Genomic DNA, 19529 nt, shown 5'->3' on the forward strand with positions numbered 1-19529 from the left:
GTGTTATTAGTCATTATATATAAGACTATAAGTTATTGTTTTATATTTAAAATGCATAATATTGTGTTATTTGTATTGATTTAAATATTTGGTGTTATTAGGCAATATTAGTATCGATTATGGTTATGCTTTAATTTTAGAGAAGAGTTGGTTCTTATTATATTTTTCTAAGTGAATTTTACCATGTCAAATAATGGTTGGAGTCTTGAAAATTTGGATATTTTTACATGCTAACTTACAAGAAGGTATCAAGATAATATAATGTTAACGGTCCGATTTTTACCTGGTATAGTTGTGGCCCGAAAGGGTATAGGTTTCATCGGGTCTAGGGTCGGATTCGGGTCTCAAAAATGAGCCCGATACATATTTGAGTCGAGTCTAGAGCACATCAAACTCGATTTTATCCGACCCATGCACACCCCTAGCTAGCACACCAACCTTGGAGCAGAGAAAGAAAATTAAAAAAAAAAAAAAGTGAATAGTAGTCAAGATTTTATTTATTTATTTGGTACAACAAGATAAACAGGAGAAGGCCTTGACATATATAAGGTGCTTCAAAGGATGACTGTTGTTCCGAACATTTCTTTGGGCCTAATAAACTATTTCATCCACGGTCTAAAGTCTAAACGGTTTGACGTCTTCAATAATAATCAAAAATGATTTTTTTTATTTCAAATTATATGAAATCAGTCATCAAAGTTAATTATAAAAATATTATTTATGTATTAAATTTTAAAAATATTATTTGTACATTAAAATTAGTCACTAAAATCAATTATTAATATATTTGTGTATAAATATATGTATAATTTAATTTATTTTTAATGTGTATTTGTATTCCAACATATATTTTATATTGATGGCTGATTTTTTAGCTGATTTTAGTGTACACGTAGCATAATTTATTAAAATTAGTTATTAAAATTAGTCATTAATATATTTTTGTATAATTAAATACTATGTTATTTAATTAATTTTTATTATATATTTATATTTTAACATATATTTTATACTAATAATTAATGACTATAATTAATTTTAGTATATATCTAATATAATTGAATTAATTATTAGAATTAACCTCCACATACAAGTTTTTTTACTATACTAGTCTTACAAAACCTCAATATTCCTTATCCTTAAAACGCGCCTCTTATGGCACGTATGTTTTACACACTTCTTTAACAGATTTTCCAATCAATCAACGCGCGAATATATAACTTCATTTTTCGAAATGATTTCGTTTCCTTTTTGAATTCTTTCTGCGTTTTCTTGTCTTCTCTCTTCGATATCTTTCGTGCATTTTTCTCTCCATTCTCCTTCGTCGTTTACGTAAGTTTCTCTCTCTGTTCTCTTTCTTCGTTTTCTCATTTTTCATTATTTCTGAAATCAAGCTTTGAAATCGTTTTGAAGATAATGGATGATTCAACTTCAGATTGTCAGCTGAACCAGAGCGATGTGGATTTTGAATTTGAATCGAATGAAGTTCCTAAGGTGTGGTTTAATTTCAGTTAATAATTGAATCTGAATTTGAATCCAGTTAGTAGTTTATGATTGTGTAGTTGAATAATGTGTAAACCTTGTCTGTGAAATTTGTTGTTCATTATTTCTTATTTGAATTGAATCTAATGTACTAGTTCTGATGAATTTTCTGCATTTTATATCAGACGTTCGGGTGTAAATTAGGAATATTTGGGTGTATTTCAAGAAAATTTGGATATATTTACAGTTTATGACTTTTCATCTCACTGAAGGTGAATTGTCTTATTATTTTAGTTGAATTGTTTTAGTTTCTATTTAATGATGATTCATGAATCTGATTTTTGTCATATTTTACAATGGTTTTATAGTTGTATTTGCATTCTATAGTTTATGCTTGTTTTAATATGGTGTATTTTTTGTGTATTTTGCAGCTCCTCTGTGGTGTTTGTGAGCAGTTTGTTCTCCACATACAAGTGTTTTCCTCATACAAGTCTTATCCTCTTTTAATTTTATTGTTTTGAATCCAATCAAGTAGCTGAAGTGTGGTTCAATTCAAAAAAAAAAAATACTGCATCAGAGAAAATATTTTTCTGTATAAAAATGCTATTTGTACACTAAAATCAGTCACCAATATATTTGTGTATAAATATATGTGTGGTTTAATTTATTTTCAATATATATTTGTATTCCAGTATATATTTTATACTGGTGGTTGACTTTGGTAGCTGATTTTAGTGTACACGTAACATAACTCATTTCTGTATTTGCAGCAAATTTGGGTGCAAAATGATAATATTTGGGTGTAAAACAAATATATTTGAGTGTATTTTTATTCTGATAAGTTCTGCATAATTCAAAACTCTTCATCTTCCTCCTCATCATCTTCTGCTGCTGCTTCTATTTTTTTCATCATCATCACCATCTTCTTCTTTTTCTTTTCTTATTCATCTTTTTCTTTTTGTTTTACCTTCTCAAGTTTCTTATTGTTTACTCTCTTAACAAGAATAAAAACAAAAAAATCAAACAAAGAAGAAAAAGAAACATATAATGCTTCAAAATTACTTGAAAAATGATGAACTTACATTCATTTAACTAAAAGAAAGAAAGAAATAAGCATTAGAGGAAATATTTTTTTGTACAAAAATGCTATTTATATACTAAAATCAGCCACTAAAATCAGTCATCAATGTATTTGTGTATAAATACATGTGTAGTTTAATTTATTTTCAATGTATATTTGTATTCCAGTATGTATTTTATACTGGTGGCTGACTTTGGTGGCTGATTTTAGTGTATATGTAGCATAACTTATTTCTGTATTTGCAGTAAATTTGGGTGTAAAACGAAAATATTTGGGTGTAACACGAAAATATTTAGGTGTATTTTAAGGAATTTTTGGTGTATTTTTATTCTGATAAGTTTTGCATAATTCAGAACTCTTCTTCTTCCTCTCCTCATCTTTTGCTGGTTCTTTTTTTTCATCATCATCACCATCTTTTTCTTTTTTTTTCTTATTCATCTTTTCCTTTTTGTTTTACCTTCTTAAATTTCTTTTTATTTTACTCTTTTAACGAGAATAAAAACAAAAAAATCAAGCAAAAAAAATAAGAAATACATAATGTTGCAAAATTACTCGGAGGATGATGAACTTACGTTCATTTAACTAAAAGAAAGAAAGAAAAAAGAAAAAGAAGAAGAAAAAAAATGCAGCATTAGAAGAAATATTTTTCTGTATAAAAATGCTATTTGTACACTAAAATCAGCCACCAATGTATTTGTGTATAAATACATGCGTGGTTTAATTTATTTTCAATATATATTTGTATTCCAGTATGTATTTTATACTGGTGGCTAACTTTGGTGACTAATTTTAGTGTACACATAGCATAACTCATTTATGTATTTGCAGCAAATTTGGGTGTAAAACAATAATATTTGGGTGTTACACAAAGATATTTGGGTGTATTTTAAGAAATTTTGGGTGTATTTTTATTCTGATAAGTTCTGCATAATTCAGAACTCTTCTTCTTCCCCCTCCTCATCTTCTGCTGGTTCTTTTTGTTTTCATCATCATCACCATCTTCTTCTTCTTTTTTTGCTTATTCACCTTTTCCTTTCTTGTTTTACTCCCTTAACAAGAATAAAAACAAAAAAATCAAACAAAAAAGAAGAAAAAACACATAATACTGCAAAATTACTTGAAAGATTGTGAACTTACATTTATTTAACTAAAAGAAAGAAAGAAATAAAGAAAAAAAGAATAAGAAAAAAAATACAGTTTTAGAAGAAATATTTTTCTGTACCAAAATGCTATTCGTACACTAAAATCAGCTACTAAAATCATCTACCAATGTATTTGTGTATAAATACATGTGTGATTTAATTTATTTTCAATGTATATTTATATTCCAGTATATATTTTATACTAGTGGCTGACTTTGGTAGTTGATTTTAGTGTACACGTAGCATAACTCATTTTTGTAGTAAATTTGGGTGTAAAACGAAAATATTTAGGTGTATTGTTATTCTGATAAGTTCTGCATAATTCAGAACTATTTATCTTCCTCTTCCTCATCTTTTGCTGTTTCTTCTTCATCTTCTTATTTCATATTCTCGTAATTCTTTTTAGAAAGAAAAAATCAATTAAAAAAGAAAAAAATACATAATATTGCAAAATCAAAAGAAGAATGAGCAGAAACACGACAATGACGATGAAACACGCAAAGAAAAAGGAGGAAAAACACAAAGAAGAAAGAAAAGAAGAAGAAAGAAGAGGAAGAGGAGAAATGCGAAGAAAAATGACATTTGTGTTTTTCATTGAGAAAAAAGAAGAAAAGTCGTTCATAATGGTGAAGGAGCGCTTTGGAAATGTGATGCACGTATTAACACGCTTTTGTAGGTGACGTAATTTCTGTTGGGTTTGGTCCAACTTATAAGACTTTTATGCCAAAAAAATTTGTATGTGTAACATAACTGTAATTATTAATATAAAATATATATTATTAAAATATAAAATACACATTAAAAATAAATTAAAAAATATATATTTACATACAAATACATAATATTTGGTGTTAATGAATTTTAGTATGCACCAAACAATTTTTAGGAAGATATTCTCTTCTACCGATGAATTAACTTAATTAACTTCATACTACATTGTAGTAGCAATGTAGCATGACATTCTCCGTTTCTCTCTGTGATTTGCTTGATTAACTTGAGTTCGAAAAGAGAAAATCCAGCTTTGATGAGACCAAAAGCATCATAGTGGTAAAGCTCTTGATCCCCATGGTCGCGTGCGTCCGACACACACAGAGGCGTTTGTTGGGGAAGACTCATTCCTCATGCATCTAAATACTCGACTGGGATCTATCATCATCTACCATCATGCATAGGTTGTAAATGATGGTTAACAAAAATTGATTACAAAAGAGAAGGTTATAGCGTACCACGTGAGATTAGGCAAGCGGTTGTTTCCTCTCCCTTCACACAATCTCTTTCATTCTCTACCTTTCATTTTATTATTATTATTATTTTATATTGTTTTATACTTTTATTGCATTCCACATCCTTTCGCGGCTTCTTCAAGAAATCATTATCCTAACCTCGCTAAACTCGAATCAGTGGCAACCCCTTCATTCCTTTCCACAACATCACACTATTTTAATTTATTAACTCTGATCAAAGGTCAAAACGAACTATTAATATTATTGAATATGTTATGGCTGAAACAGTAATAATAATACCAAACAAATATTGCTCAATTTAAAAAGAGAAAAATGGCATATTAAGTGGGAGAGCTAAATTAATAACTATATTATTATATTAAAGTTACTTATTTTCTTAGGTTTCACTAATGTAATCATATCTACATGGTAATTAAGTATATAAGAGTTGAGATGTCAGTGTTGCTTTCTTGGGTTGAGTTTATGTGCTTTGTTAGTTGGAAGGTCTTCGGGCATATTCACCACTTTGAATGAATCTGCATTGCATTATTGTAAGAAGGGAGTTTCAAGCTCCAGGTACTTTATGTAATTATTACTCTCCAAAAAAAATTTTATTCAGTACAGTTTTTTAGTCAAGACATGGAACATTTTCAAACATCACTATATAACACATGGAAATCTCAAATTAGTAACCAAAAACAAAAGCATAACAAATATTGAATAACGGTATGTTGTTTATTATTTAAATATAAAATTGAAAAGACATACAAAATATGATTTAATAATAATATTAAGTACATATATTAAAATCAGTCATTAATATAAAATATATATTACAATACAAAATATATAATACTTATTTTTAATGTATAAATAATATTTTTAATAGTTTAATATGGGCACATTATTATTCTCTATCAATGGGTGGATAAATTATATTTTGTATGATATAGATATAAAATATATTGAATTATATATTGATTATATATGTGCATATGTTTGTATGAAAATATGTTTCAAATCCAATTTCAGGTCTTTCTTTGGATCAGTCATCAAATTCGAATTGGTCATCTTTATGGTCTAAAAATGGAGCAATAACTTCAAATATCTTAACCCAACATTTAAATTTAAATACTTTTTTATCTTAGCCAGATAAGATAAGATGATAACAGTCTAAACCAGCCTTACAAACTCTAATCAATATTCGAATTCGAATACTTTTTTTATCTTAGCTAAGATAAAATAAGATGAGAGATGAGATAACTACCTATATAAAGGGAAGCCAAAGATCTACGTCATTCATTTTACACATCTTATATCTTTCAGATTCATTCTGACTTGGACGTTAGAGTGTCTTTACAAGTATCACTCCTGCCGTTTCAAGAAGACAATCCGACAACTATCTCGATTTGCAAGTTTTTGATCATCTCACAACCCATACAAAATAGATAAAATATTAAAAATTTAGTGTATATTTATCAACTATAAATTGATAAAAGATTATCGACTTTAAGTTTGATGTAATATCACACAATTAAATTAATTTATGTTGATAATTATTTAAGTTGCTTGTTCAAAAATTATAAATACTTGGAAAGAGATCAGTAAATAAAATGTTTTCAACTAAAATTTTTTTTTATTTCTTTTCATCTTTTATTAACTTTTATCTATCTACTATTTCATTTTGTTAAAAAAATATTTCCTAATAAAATAGTAAAATAAAATTATTTGAGGTGAATTTTTTAAAATTGTTGTTACTGTTACTACTTAACATACATATTCAAAAATAAAATCATGTAAATAATGAAACTCTTATGTGAACATTTTTTTATAATGATACGTATGTTTTTTATTATTCTTGTTGTATATTTTTTATTTTACATGAAAAAATATAAAGTATATGTGATTGGGAGTTAATTTATTCAATTTGATTCTTGAATTTACACGTAAATTTTAATTTAATTTTTGAAATTTTAATTATATTTTTTTAATTTTTAAATTTTGTAAACGTAGTTTATATTAGACTCTAAGATAATTTTTAACATAAAAACATTAATGAAACACTAATATAAACAACTAAATATCCGTTAAAATTTGTAAAATAAGGTCTTTTTTATTTTGATACTTAAATAGTCTAAAAATAACATTAAATCATTTGTTTTAGAAATTTTTTTAATAAATATTATTTATAATATTTTTTACTAATTAAATATTAAAATAAAAATATTATTTTACAGAATCCAACATAATATTTAACTGTTAACATTAACTTGCTGATGAAACCCTAAACCAAACCAAACCATCATCATGTAGTAACTGATCATGAACCAGGCTACACATTTTGGGGGGGGAACCCTCCATGAGATGTTTTTGTTCAAATTAAATTACGAACGTCATTGTCCTCTTTGATGAAGAATATTTCCTAATGGCATAATCACCATGCTTTCAAATCGTTGACCGCCAATAACACAAAATGAACAGTGTGCTTGACCTAACCAATTTTAAACCCATAGGAAAATAAGATGATCTCTATCGAACGGCTGCGATTGGGACACACCATCACATTCCCTCCAACTCAAAAACGTATCTCCCGGGAAGATTAAAAAGATAATAAAAAAGATAAAAGAAAAATGCTCAGCACACGAAAAAGGAAAAGCACCCAAAGCGCATTTTAGCATGAACCCTGGATCCCAACCCGAACGTTAAAACCGCCGTGGTTCTGATTTGGCTCACTCGTATATAAACTTGCATTCCCGGTGACTTTGCCAAACACACCTTCTCTCTTCTCTCAAAGTTTTCGTCTTTCCTCTCTCATTCTCCCCGGAATAAAGAGAGAGAAAAAACATATCATTCTCAGCTTCGGAACAAAGAAGCTCTGTATGTTTTGTCTCCATTGTTGCTCTCTTTTGCTCTGAATACTTTCTCCCTCGTGTTCTCGTTTCAACGGTAAATGGTGTTTGCGGCTTCTGGACAAGAGACTATGGCCATGGGACCCGAGAGGTCCAAGCCTCTTCACAATTTCATGTTGCCGTGCTTGAAGTGGGGGAGTCAGCGCCACCTACGCTGCATGAAGGTGCCTTCCGCCGACGCTGCCGGAGATCACCGATCTCCGCCGCCGCTCACGCCGAGGAAGAGGCAATTCGATGCGTCGGTCAGCACCGACGTCGCGAGAGGTTCCGAGAAGAGGATACGGGTGGCGGCGGCGGCGGCAGCGGCAGCGTCGAAGCATTCCCCGTTGCGGTCGGGGATTCACGCCGACGACGATGGGATCGATGCGGTGAGGGAGAAGCTGATGCTTGATCTGAAGACTGAGGCTGATAGGATGAAAGATGCGATTTTGAGGAAGGAGGCGGTGGCGGTGGCTGCGGATAACGACGATGTCGACGTAGTGGTGGAGCGAAGAGCGCGGGAATTCGCGCCGACGACAGTGGATACTGCGGCGGCGGCGGTGACGGTGGCTGAAATGAGGCCGTGGAATCTGAGAACGAGAAGGGCCGCATATAAGGATCCGGCGGTTGGCTCCGGCGAGAGTTTGAAGGGACAGCTTAGGATTGAGGAGAAGATGCCGTATTCGTCTCCGTCGAGGAATACCGGCGGCGGCACCGTCGTGATGTCCCCGAAATTGAAGGCAAGTCCGGAGAAGAAGATGGAAAAGGTGAAATTTTCGTTGCCGCTGGCGAGGAAGGAGATTGAAGACGATTTCATGGTGTTGGTGGGTCACCGGCCTCCGAGGAGGCCCAAGAAGAGGCCCAGAATTATTCAGAGGCAACTGGATGTAAGCATTTTTCTCTTGTTATGGTAATGGTGTATATTAGTCCGTGGAAGATTGAATTATTTTGATTTTGGTGTGCAGAGCCTCTTCCCTGGGCTGTGGTTGTCCGAAGTTACAGCTGATTCATACAAAGTTCCTGAAGAGGAGGCTACCAAGGTATAATAATTTCAGTCTCCTATTCATCTTTAGTGATATTGTTGAACTTCTTATCTGATTTGGCTGTTAATTGTTTTTGCTGTTTGCAGAGGTAGCATTCAGATTAGCAACTTGGTTTGAAGTCACGCAAGTCACGCACGCACCTGCCTTTTGTTCCTTCCAATGCTAGTTTTGATTTGATAAGTATAGTTCATTCTTTTGTGTTTATAAGAATAATTTCTCCAAAGAGAGAAATAAAAATGATTGACCGATATCCTATAAAGATGTGTAGTTTCAAGGACGAAGCTATGATAGTATTTCAATTACTAGATTTAAGATTGTAGCACTTGTATATTCGAAGTTGCTTTGATAACTGGTAATGTTAGTTTAGTAGTCTCTTTGTGATTTGGTATATTGAACTTCATGAGATTGCATTGCTCCTTCGTCTCGTGACCTCCAATCCCGTTCAAAAATTCTTGTTTATGGATTCTTTTGGATTTGGCCAACTTATTGGATAGAATCACAAGTTTTTGTCATGGTATGCTTTCATGTGAATCAAGAACTGAGATTACTGATTGGGTTCTGCAACTGTGTTTGAAGTGTGTCCAGCTGAATGACTTGGGGATATGAGATATTATCTTGTTCAAATTGTTCCCTTCTCTTGTCTTAAATTATGTTCAGAGCGGGCAGCACAATCCAATCCTTAATTTTGATTTCATTAGTATTTATAGTTCTCTCACACAGATGTTTCTCTTCTTTTAAGAGAAATGTATCTTTACAAAATAACCCAAAACAACAAATGCACACACAGCAACCTGATAAGGTAAATCGGACTCCAGCCTTGATTTCCACAGATTCTGTAATTCCCTTTTATTTTTCTCTTTTATGGAAACTAGTGAGCAGGGCTTGGGCTTCAATGGATGGGATGCGTTAAAAAATTCATGAAGGTTGTGGACATTATTATTGATCCAATAAGGATAACATCTCGCTTGGGCCGAAACTATTCAAATCATATATGTATACGTTATTTTATCAACGACTTTTTTGTTGGCAAACCCAAAAAGAGTATTTTTTGTTGGTTATAACTACAACTAACAAGTTTAATGTCAGCGACAAACTCTTAAATGGAGTCTATGAGTATGAGTTTTTAACTCATATGGTATATCTCTTCCTTTTTATTTCAAAAGTCTAGCGTTCAAACTCTAAAAATTACAATTAAATAAAATGTGATAAAATATGTAAAAAATATGTAAATATGTTGTGTATCTAGAATTGGAGTTGTCCAAAACTCTAATCCATTGACGAAAAAAAAAAGCCCTGCAATAATATTTTCGGTTTACCAGTTTTTTTAAGGGGGGCAAATTAAACACGTTTTTGTTCAAATTATCCGATCCTGCTATTAGGTGTAGTGCATGTGCTTCCGCAAATTTCTAGGATTTCAAAAATTCTAATTTAAACACTAAAATTAGTTATCATATATATATATATATATATAGTTTAATTTATTTTTAATATATATTTTATATTATAATATATATTTTATTTTTGTGACTGATTTTGGTAATTAAATAATTTAATTATAACATATATCTAATACTTGTGTTGGACATCATTAAATTGATAAAAAAATTAATAAAAAAAGATTTTTTTTACCTTTTTAGTATATTTGACAAATTTTTAATAGTAAAAATAAAAGTACTAAAAAAATTTAAAAAATATCTTTTTTAAAAAGTTATAATTTATATTTTTTAAATGATATTTTTTCTTAAAAAATATGTTTTTCACATAATAAATAAATAAAAAAAAGTATTATTATTTTATTTTATCTAAATATAATTGATAAATAAAAAAAATTATATAAAATATCTAAACATAAAATTACTTATATTTTTATAAAAAATTTTAAAAATATATAATTAAAAAATATCTTTTTTAAAACTGACCCCAACAAATGGGTAGTATGGTTGCCATGATTTTTGGGAATGACTGATCTCCAATTCTTTACTACTCATCCAGTTCCACTCTTTAAATACACTAGTGTTGTGGACTACAAATACAGAAGGCTTGAATCCTCTTATAATGTAGACGAGTTACAAAATGGTAGATTTTCCATGTTGGATTTATATAATCAAAGTATCAAACGTATTTAGATTCAAATGACAATTAATATGAGACTAAATAAACTATTAAATTTTGACCAAATTGAATTGGTCTAGTGGTTAGTTTACTACTTTAGTGATGCTATTTTAGATTTTGTTATTTTTTTAATGTTTTTATAAAATCACCAAATATAAAAAATGCAAATGTTAATTTTTTTATATTTTTTATTTATATTATGTGTATACTAAAAATTAGTCACCAAATTAACTATTAGTATGATATACATATTAAATATAAAATAACATACGTATTTATAAACAAATATATAGTGATTAATTTTAATTAATTTTTTGTGAGCCTATAATATATCTTTTATATTTTTTACATAATGACTTATCATAAAACAAGTTCCTAGATTTGGGTCAGCAGCTTAAGGAGCCAAAAATCCAATTTAAAATTTGTTTGTGAAAGGTATTTACACGTTTCTTTTTCTTCATATAATAACTATAGAAAATGTATTCTAATTATTGGCAAAAAAGAAATATATAAATATGTATTCTACCATTATCAAAAAATTATTTAAGTTTAAAATTTTTAAACTTTGAAATTCATTTAGTCATTCATTTCTTCTTTCTTTTACTCTTAATATGTCCACCTATTTTTTTTTTAAATATTAATAAGTTGCCTGTATATTTCATTGTTGAGTGTTAAAATAGGTGAAAATTCATGTACAATTAACTTAACGTTTTGTGAAGTTAACTGTAATTAAATTTCTACCGTTGAGACACACACGGAAGGAAAAAGAAAAAATTCCAGGCAATATCATTCCATTTAAAACCCTTAGCGTGTAAAAGTGATGATATCTATTAGAATTAAAGAAAATCAATTATATTAATATATGAAGTTAGAATAAATAAACAAAAAGCATACAGATACAGGACTACTGTTGAATAAACAATAGAGATGTATCGATGTACAATTTGAGCATCTGAGGCCTCTGCTCTGCTGCATCTAATTAAAGGTGGCATGATTGAATCACTAAATTAATTAATTGTTCAATATTGAAAGCAGGTGCAAGAAAAGGGTGATGATATCTTGATAGATGGCAATTGCACCCCAAACATACTCGTCATAGTCGTAAACTTTGATGAGATTATTCGTGTCAAATACGATGTAACCACACATTAACAGTGCACCAAGACCACTGTATATCATCCTTCCGATTGGCCCCAAAGGGTGAATCATCTAAAAAGATAAAAACCCAGTCATTAAATTCGGGAAAACATAAAATAAGTTGGGAAGAAATATACTGGAAAATAAGTGAGAGTAATTTAATTTACTTGAATGATTGCGAAAAATAACAAGACCATTGAAGCAGCAAAGAGGAATGGACCAAGGAAACTGAAATCGTGGCCTCGTTTAACCGCCCAAAATGTGTATGCCGTGAGGCTAAGAACCACCGCACCCGTCAGTAATATAGCCTCGAACACGATTGGCCCTGTACACACATTCGTTAAAAACAATGTATTTGAGTTTTCACCTTAATTTATTAATTAAAAAAATTAGTTCACGCAAATTTCCAAAAAAACTCATATGCTGTTTAGATGATAATTTAATTAAACTTGTGAAATTATCTAACGATTCTCGATTCATATACCTTTGGAAAAAGAAGTAACGAAGCCGACGCCGACAGCAGTGGCGATGGTATAGATGGCAAGAAGGATGAGATTGACGGGGTGTTTCCTGTAATATTTGCTCAATGCAAATAGAATGATTATGGTAACAAGTAGGGGAATTACGATCATAAGGATGAGGAAAACGAGGTTGGAGCGAATTGTATCCTTAATTTTTGGGAAAATGAAGTAGATGGATGCAACGAGAGCGGTTAGAAGCAGTTGACATGCCACAATAATATAAACTTTCCGAATAAACCCCCATCGTAGCTCCGGTGACTCAATCATCCCCGGATACAACTCATTACCATTATTCATCCCCTTCCCATAGTTGTAGAACCCTGCTTCAATGTCACCACCACCCTTTCCATGATGCTCATGATGATGATGATGATGGCCACCCATCTTCTTCCCTTCCCTTCTTGCAATTAATTAATGCACAAACGTAACACACAAAGTTACGTTGATAATAAAACTAAGGGTTTGTGTTTTTGTTGCAAAGGAAGGGAGAATATAAAATAGCACCATCAACATCTATATAGTGTAATATGCACGCATATATATATATAGAAAGTTGTTTTTATTTGTTAATTGTGGCCATATTGCACGTGAAGATTTCGTGACACGTAGGACGTGGATCTTGACTATGTGGTTTTATATACTATATATAGCTTTTTCTTTTTCCTGCTAGATTTTCTCAAACCGCATATGTATATAAGCAATGTACAGCTACAACAACTCTATAAGCAGGACATGCATGCTTATTTTCATAAGACCCTACTTTACCCTAAGATTGAATAGTTGTCAAGTTTTGGTTTGTTCAGAATTCAGATCATCTCTTAAAATAGGATTATTTATTTTCTTAATTTGTATTTTGGAATGTAGGTACATACTATACATGTGTGTTTCTAATGTTGGTCACGCTATTAAATATAGCACAATTACTTGGGTTGTGTTATTTACATACTAAAACTGTTTTATATGTTTATAGGCAACTAACTCAATTGAAAATAGAAAAAAAATGTTAAAATAATAAACTGAAAGTAAAGTCAAAATTCAACAATAATTATGATATACTAGTACTCGTTGATGTTCTAATTGAACATTTCAATGGAAGTAGTGAATAGTATAAGTTGGGAGAAGCAACATCATGCTCTAATTATTCAATATATATAAGGGTGAAAATTTAAGTTGTTGATAGGTAAAAATTGTTAGATGATAATTTAATTAAAGAAAAGTATAGGTATTAATATAGTATTTGCTAATTTATTGTCAATAATAATTAATTATTATATTTTAAATACATGTATAAAAAGACACATTCAGAAAATATATATATAAAGACACCTTCATTAGACACAGCCATAAAAAAATATTTTTATTAGACACATCCACAAAAATACTTTTATTAAACACAATCATAAACAAGAGTCGGCAGAAGTTGGCAGAAATTAGTGGCTGAGCTTAGTTTAGACAATGGGGCCATGGCTCTCCCAAATTTTTTATAAAAAATTTAGTAGTACTTTTTCAAAAGATAAAAAATAGTTCAATTGACTCAAATACTTTACTATGACTTAAAGTATCTAATAAGTTCAATAAACAATACTATCTCTATCTTTAAGTTCAAATAAAAAAATTAGATATTTTTTGTTTATTTAATTTAATATTATTTTATATTTTACTATTTATTTAATTTAATTTTTTATATGATAAAAAATAATAGAATATTCAATAAATATTAATATTATTGTATTTGTGTAAATTGATAAAAAATTTAATAAATATTATAAATTTTAATATTTGTCCTTCTAACTTCTTTACATATTTTACAGGATATATAATCAAATTTTTATATAAAATAATAATAAAAAAAATCAAAGAATTGATATATTTTTTAAGAGGAAGGCTAATATTTAAGAAGGAGAACATATAAATTTTACAATATCAATACATATAGATAGTTCTTCTACTTTAATAAATCACGAAGAAAGTGAGATATAACCTTCAAAAGTTTAAAAAGTTACATCTCATGACTTTAACCTTAATTTTTTAGAACGAGATATTGAAAAAGGGCTTTAAATTTGGCAATATCACCCAAATCAGAGAGATGAGATTAGACGAGCTTATATCAAAAACATTTTGACAATTATTTTCTATCTGACCTTTCCAAAATTTTGTTTCAAGTTCCGCTACTGGCATTGCGGAATTGTTTAATTAAATACGTGACGTGAACTTAGACTGTATATAAATTCAAATGGCATGCATATGATCACCGATTAGTCGTTTTTATGGAGCTACAATAATTTGGCGATGTTGTTGAACATAGAGTAGACAACCAAACATCATTAATGGACCATAGCTTCTATTTTTCATGGGAATAGGCAATCCTTAGTTGTTGTTCATTTGTACTATCATATAAGACAGCTTTGCCAGGCCAAAACTTGCACCTAACTCATTTCTTCCTTTGCTTTAAGTTTTATGAACTGATAAGACATTTCCGCAGAATAGATTTCACGCAGACACCACAGCATATCCAAACATGACAGTAAACAACAATAGAAAAATGGTGCATACACATTGTCACTATATTGTTTAGACGTTGTGGACGTTTTTTTCTTTTGAGATAATATTTTTTTTCCGTGACTTGGCAGAGTAATGTCATGGACCCAGTTCACAAGAAAATAACAAGAAAATATATATAAGATACTATAACAGTGTTGTAAAAAGTCATTCACCAGAAATTTGTATATTCAAAGAATGGGCCATGTAGTGAAAATAAAAGACATAGAAAATGGGATAATCTTCTGTGAAGTCATTAATTGGTTAAGACTGTGTACTCAAAGAATGGGCCAGGTAAGGGTGGTTATGTCTCATGACTTATGAATGATCAACTATATATGTAAACTGGCGCCATTGAAAAAGAATTAAGGGTGGTATCATCTTAATCAATTTTTTCTTTTTCTAATCTAACCTGTTCTTTTTGACTCGGCTGTTTTGTCTGGATGGTTCAATAAAACAAAAAGAACAAAAAATTAGGGACCCATTCAGTTTCAAAATTTTATTTAAATTAATTTATGTAGAAAGGGAAAAAAAAAATAAAAAGAGCCCCCTCAAATAAATGTTCAATCAGTGATGAGATGAATAAAAGCCAGCCACATGTAATTATAAGCAGAAAAAAATTAATTAATGGAAAGGATAGATAGAAGGAGGGAAATAGCATGGGAGAGACCAAGAAAAAATGATTCCTTGTTTATTTGTCTCCTTGGCCCTAAACATAGTGATATGCATGATTTATTTTTGTCCATTCCCACCCATCAACTGTAGTTTTCACTTTCCAAAATTACAATCCACACCCCCCTATGGAAAAAGGAGTAACAATTTCCCAAAATTATATAGTCTTATTTAACCATTTCATTAAATAAATTTCCTTCCTTTTTCCATTTTTTTTCTCTTTCTGAATTTACAGTTAAGCTCACATGATAATAGTACATGAACCTAAATCAAAGACAGGGTAGCTACAATTAAGAATTGGATCATGATTGAGAAATTAAAAATATACGTAATAAATAAATAAATAACCATTATATGTTTTTTAAAAAAATAAATATTATTTCTTCTTCCTTTTAGTCTTTCCATTACAGAAGAGTGAACCAATTCCGAAGAATCTTGCAGTTGCTTTTGGGATATATGATTGTGGTAGATTCAAAACAGGACTAATTCTAACACCATTAGCAGAAGATCCATTACTTTTCTTTAATGAAGGTTTCTGAGAAGAATTATAGAAATAATATGTACTTGAACTGGAAGAAGATGATGAAGATGAAGACCTTCGGCTCGAAACAGAGCACTGTTTCTGCAACCTCTGTTTCTGTGACTCTGTTTGCTTCGGAATCGGAGCAGAACCAGTTGAGTTGCTCCGTGATAGAAACTGCAGCGAACGAATCAACCCATTCCCACGATTCGTATCGAAATTCAAGCTGCTACTTCTCTTGAATTGCCAGAAATACTTTGAAGATGGCTTCTCTTCTTCGTTCTCTGCATCATCGGATTCTGCGGATAAGAACTCCTTGAGCCTCTTCTTCTCTGTGAATCCTCCTCCAGTGCTTGAAGAACGAGGACGAGGACGGGGTCGATGATGGGGTAAGGGTTCACGTGGGGCATTTGAAACTCGCTTCACTTCCATTGGAACAATCTTGCCATTGGAGAAAAGCTCATCGGCTGAAGAGAGTTGTTCTGTTATGGAATTTGTGATGCAGAACACGAAATCGGAGCCGGTTGAGTCAAAGATGCAGAGGTCTGATCCAAGGTGGCGATTCTCCACGGGGACAGCACCTTCTGTGTTCTTGAGATCATGAGAGAATGAGATTCTAGGGCTGATTCCTGCGCTTGGTGTCTCAGAGCATACTTCTATTGCCATGGCTTCTTTCTTCACTCTCAAAACAGGGGAACCACTACCACTCTGTTTTTGGTGTTGGTTTCTTGGGATTTGAGGAGTAGCCGCGAAAAAGTTTCAAAATTTATGGTGGGTATTGGGTAAGGTGAGGGTGTTAGTTGAAATGGAAAAAAATAAAATAAAAAAATAAAAGAGAAATGTATATAGAGGTGTTCGGAGTCAAAGAGAGTGAAAGAGACAGTGAGAGAGAGAGAGAGAAAGAACAGGGGAAGGTTGTGGAATTATAGGGTTTGGAAGTCAGAAATTGCAGCTTTAGCTTTGGGGGGTGTGTGTGTATGAGGATGTTCCAAACCGAGAGGAACATTCATTTAAGCTTAGCATTGGAGGCTGATTCATCATACTTTTCTTTGAACTCTGTTTTTATGAGAAGAAAGGGTAAAGAGTAAGGAAAGGAAGGTAGAGAGAGAGAGTAAAGAGAGGCCAATCACCGAAAGCCTATAAAAGGATCTCTCTTTTCTTTCGTGGAGGTTCACCTTCCAAAGAAGCCTTAGGAATCAGAGCACAAGATCTATTATTGTCCATACTTATGCCATAATTAACTATTAACCTTATCTTAGACACAAAATGAAATTACTTATTACCTACATAATATAAAGTGGAAAACCTTGTGAACTGATTTATGTCAATTCTACTGATTAAAGTTATTATTTTTATTATTATTATCTTTGCTTTGTGAGCAAGATCTACAACTCCTACATTTTTCTTTTGTTTTTATGAGAAAAGAAAGGTAATGTGTAGCGGCATGATAATGACAAGTGGTATAGAGGTTGTAAACAGTGAAAGGAAAATTGATCGCTAATGATTGCAAGACAAATCTGATATTTATTATCCTCTTAAATAGCTTTTTGATAAGAAAAATAATGTAGTTTTTCCCTTTTAAAATTTGTTGGAAAACAATAAAAATCAATCCGAAATTAGTATAAGATTATTTTATTTTATATTCATTAATTATTATTGAAACAGTTTATAATATTAGATGTAATAATATTATACGAATAAAATTATAAATATTAAGTTAAATAAATTAATTTTAAATTATTATCTCTTTAATATTAATTTTTTTTAGAAAATAATGTGAAAATATTACAACTATCTTATATCCAAAAACAAAACTTGAAAAAGTTGAATAACATGTTCCGAACATTTAAAATTAAAAATAATTAGCATTCTAAAAATTTTGTATTAGTTTAAATTAAACTTTTTTTTTTGAAAATATGAGAAAATTTTATTTTACATTAGCTATCACTTTTTGTCATTAACATAATATTTTTAACCTAGCAGTACAATAATATATTTTTAGCCAATACTTTTTTTTGTATATTATTAAATGTTGGCAAAAAATAATTAATTTACTGAACTTCTAACATTACTATGAAAATATTTTTGTTTTATTTGAAAGAAATGGAGAGAAAATCTTTTGACTTTAGGTATCATTGATTAGATCAGACAAATGGTAATATAATCTTAATTATTCCCAAGTGTTCTTAAAAGACAGATTGCACAAACTGGGTAAGTTAATGACCAATCTGAGTACAATTATACTACTAATTTTCTAAATTTGCTTAGTCATCATGATGAAGAAGGTACTTATCTTCAGTAATTGTTGTTTCCACTAGTACCACTAATGGTTCTTGCATTCTTGGATACTTGCAAGTTGCAACATTTTGATGTAGAACCTAACTCAGGCAATTTATGCTGGCCTTAGTGGTGAAAACATCATGCTGAATTGTTGATCAATGAACATCTTAGCTTTATGTCATATGTGGCACGCTATGTAGGGTCCATTATTTAGGACAATAATAAACAGTGGCAAAAATTATCCTCGTTCATAGGAAATTATTGTTGTTATGACTAGGCACTATCGCAGGAGTATCTCTAGTATCACACAACCTTTAGTACTTCTTCAAGCAATGCCCAACATCATGACTAAGATGGTCATCATATCAGAATCAAGATATATATGCTCCTTTTAAGACAAGAAGATAAACTCTCTTCTAGTTTCAAAGCACAGTAAAATGATTGGTTTTGAAAAAAACATAAAATTGTTTCTTATGCAAGGTATGAATGAACAAAAATGATGTTTATATATTTTTTTGCATATATTTTTTTGTATCATTTTGTATGGTATAAAAAAAATGATCCACTAGGTATATCTCAATTGAATAAATGGTCATAAAAATAAGTCTGATCTCTTTTAATATGAAAATGTTAGACTTTATTTCTCTAATGAATTTTACAACGAATATAATATCTAAAAACCGTTAATGTACCAAAAACACACATATATTTTACTAAGTAAAAAGATAAAAAGTATTTTTTTTGGATTCTAAAATGTAGTCCTTTAATCATAATAATAATATACACTATACTTATTTAAGTGTCAAAATGTTTTCAAGTGGAAGGTGTGAACGTTCAAAGTTCACAACAAGTGCACTATCCACATAGGTTAGGTAAGTTATTTTCACTTT

General features: G+C 30.4%; 3 protein-coding genes across 3 annotated transcripts; 1 reads left to right on the forward strand and 2 right to left on the reverse strand.

The window, feature by feature from the left end:
• The first annotated feature begins 7540 nt into the window (after positions 1-7540).
• On the forward strand, positions 7541-9247 carry LOC112712069 (uncharacterized). The gene is made up of 3 exons (XM_025764855.3): positions 7541-8703; positions 8782-8856; positions 8946-9247. Exons 1-3 carry the CDS (start codon positions 7879-7881, stop codon positions 8949-8951), a joined length of 906 nt encoding a protein of 301 aa, XP_025620640.1. The 5' UTR covers positions 7541-7878; the 3' UTR covers positions 8952-9247.
• A 2560-nt stretch (positions 9248-11807) lies between these two features.
• LOC112712070 (protein LIFEGUARD 1-like) lies at positions 11808-13135 on the reverse strand. The gene is made up of 3 exons (XM_025764856.3): positions 12593-13135; positions 12276-12433; positions 11808-12180 (listed from the first exon to the last, which is right to left on the reverse strand). Exons 1-3 carry the CDS (start codon positions 13011-13013, stop codon positions 11983-11985), a joined length of 777 nt encoding a protein of 258 aa, XP_025620641.1. The 5' UTR covers positions 13014-13135; the 3' UTR covers positions 11808-11982.
• A 3059-nt stretch (positions 13136-16194) lies between these two features.
• LOC112712071 (uncharacterized) lies at positions 16195-17598 on the reverse strand. The gene has a single exon (XM_025764857.3). It carries the CDS (start codon positions 17023-17025, stop codon positions 16216-16218), a length of 810 nt encoding a protein of 269 aa, XP_025620642.1. The 5' UTR covers positions 17026-17598; the 3' UTR covers positions 16195-16215.
• Between the last annotated feature and the right edge of the window lie 1931 nt (positions 17599-19529).

Source organism: Arachis hypogaea, chromosome 9 (genome assembly GCF_003086295.3).
Source record: "Arachis hypogaea cultivar Tifrunner chromosome 9, arahy.Tifrunner.gnm2.J5K5, whole genome shotgun sequence".
Taxonomy (NCBI): domain Eukaryota; kingdom Viridiplantae; phylum Streptophyta; class Magnoliopsida; order Fabales; family Fabaceae; genus Arachis; species Arachis hypogaea.

Bases quoted from the DNA above. Each gene is read 5' to 3' on its own strand.
- LOC112712071 (XM_025764857.3), bottom strand. From the start codon at position 17,025: ATGGCAATAGAAGTATGCTCTGAGACACCAAGCGCAGGAATCAGCCCT.
- LOC112712070 (XM_025764856.3), bottom strand. From the start codon at position 13,013: ATGGGTGGCCATCATCATCATCATCATGAGCATCATGGAAAGGGTGGT. The intron at 12,434-12,592 runs GTATATGAATCG...ATGTGTGTACAG, and splicing joins CGTTACTTCTTTTTCCAAAG to GGCCAATCGTGTTCGAGGCT. The intron at 12,181-12,275 runs GTAAATTAAATT...TTATCTTTTTAG, and splicing joins TATTTTTCGCAATCATTCAA to ATGATTCACCCTTTGGGGCC.
- LOC112712069 (XM_025764855.3), top strand. From the start codon at position 7,879: ATGGTGTTTGCGGCTTCTGGACAAGAGACTATGGCCATGGGACCCGAG. The intron at 8,704-8,781 runs GTAAGCATTTTT...TTTGGTGTGCAG, and splicing joins TTATTCAGAGGCAACTGGAT to AGCCTCTTCCCTGGGCTGTG.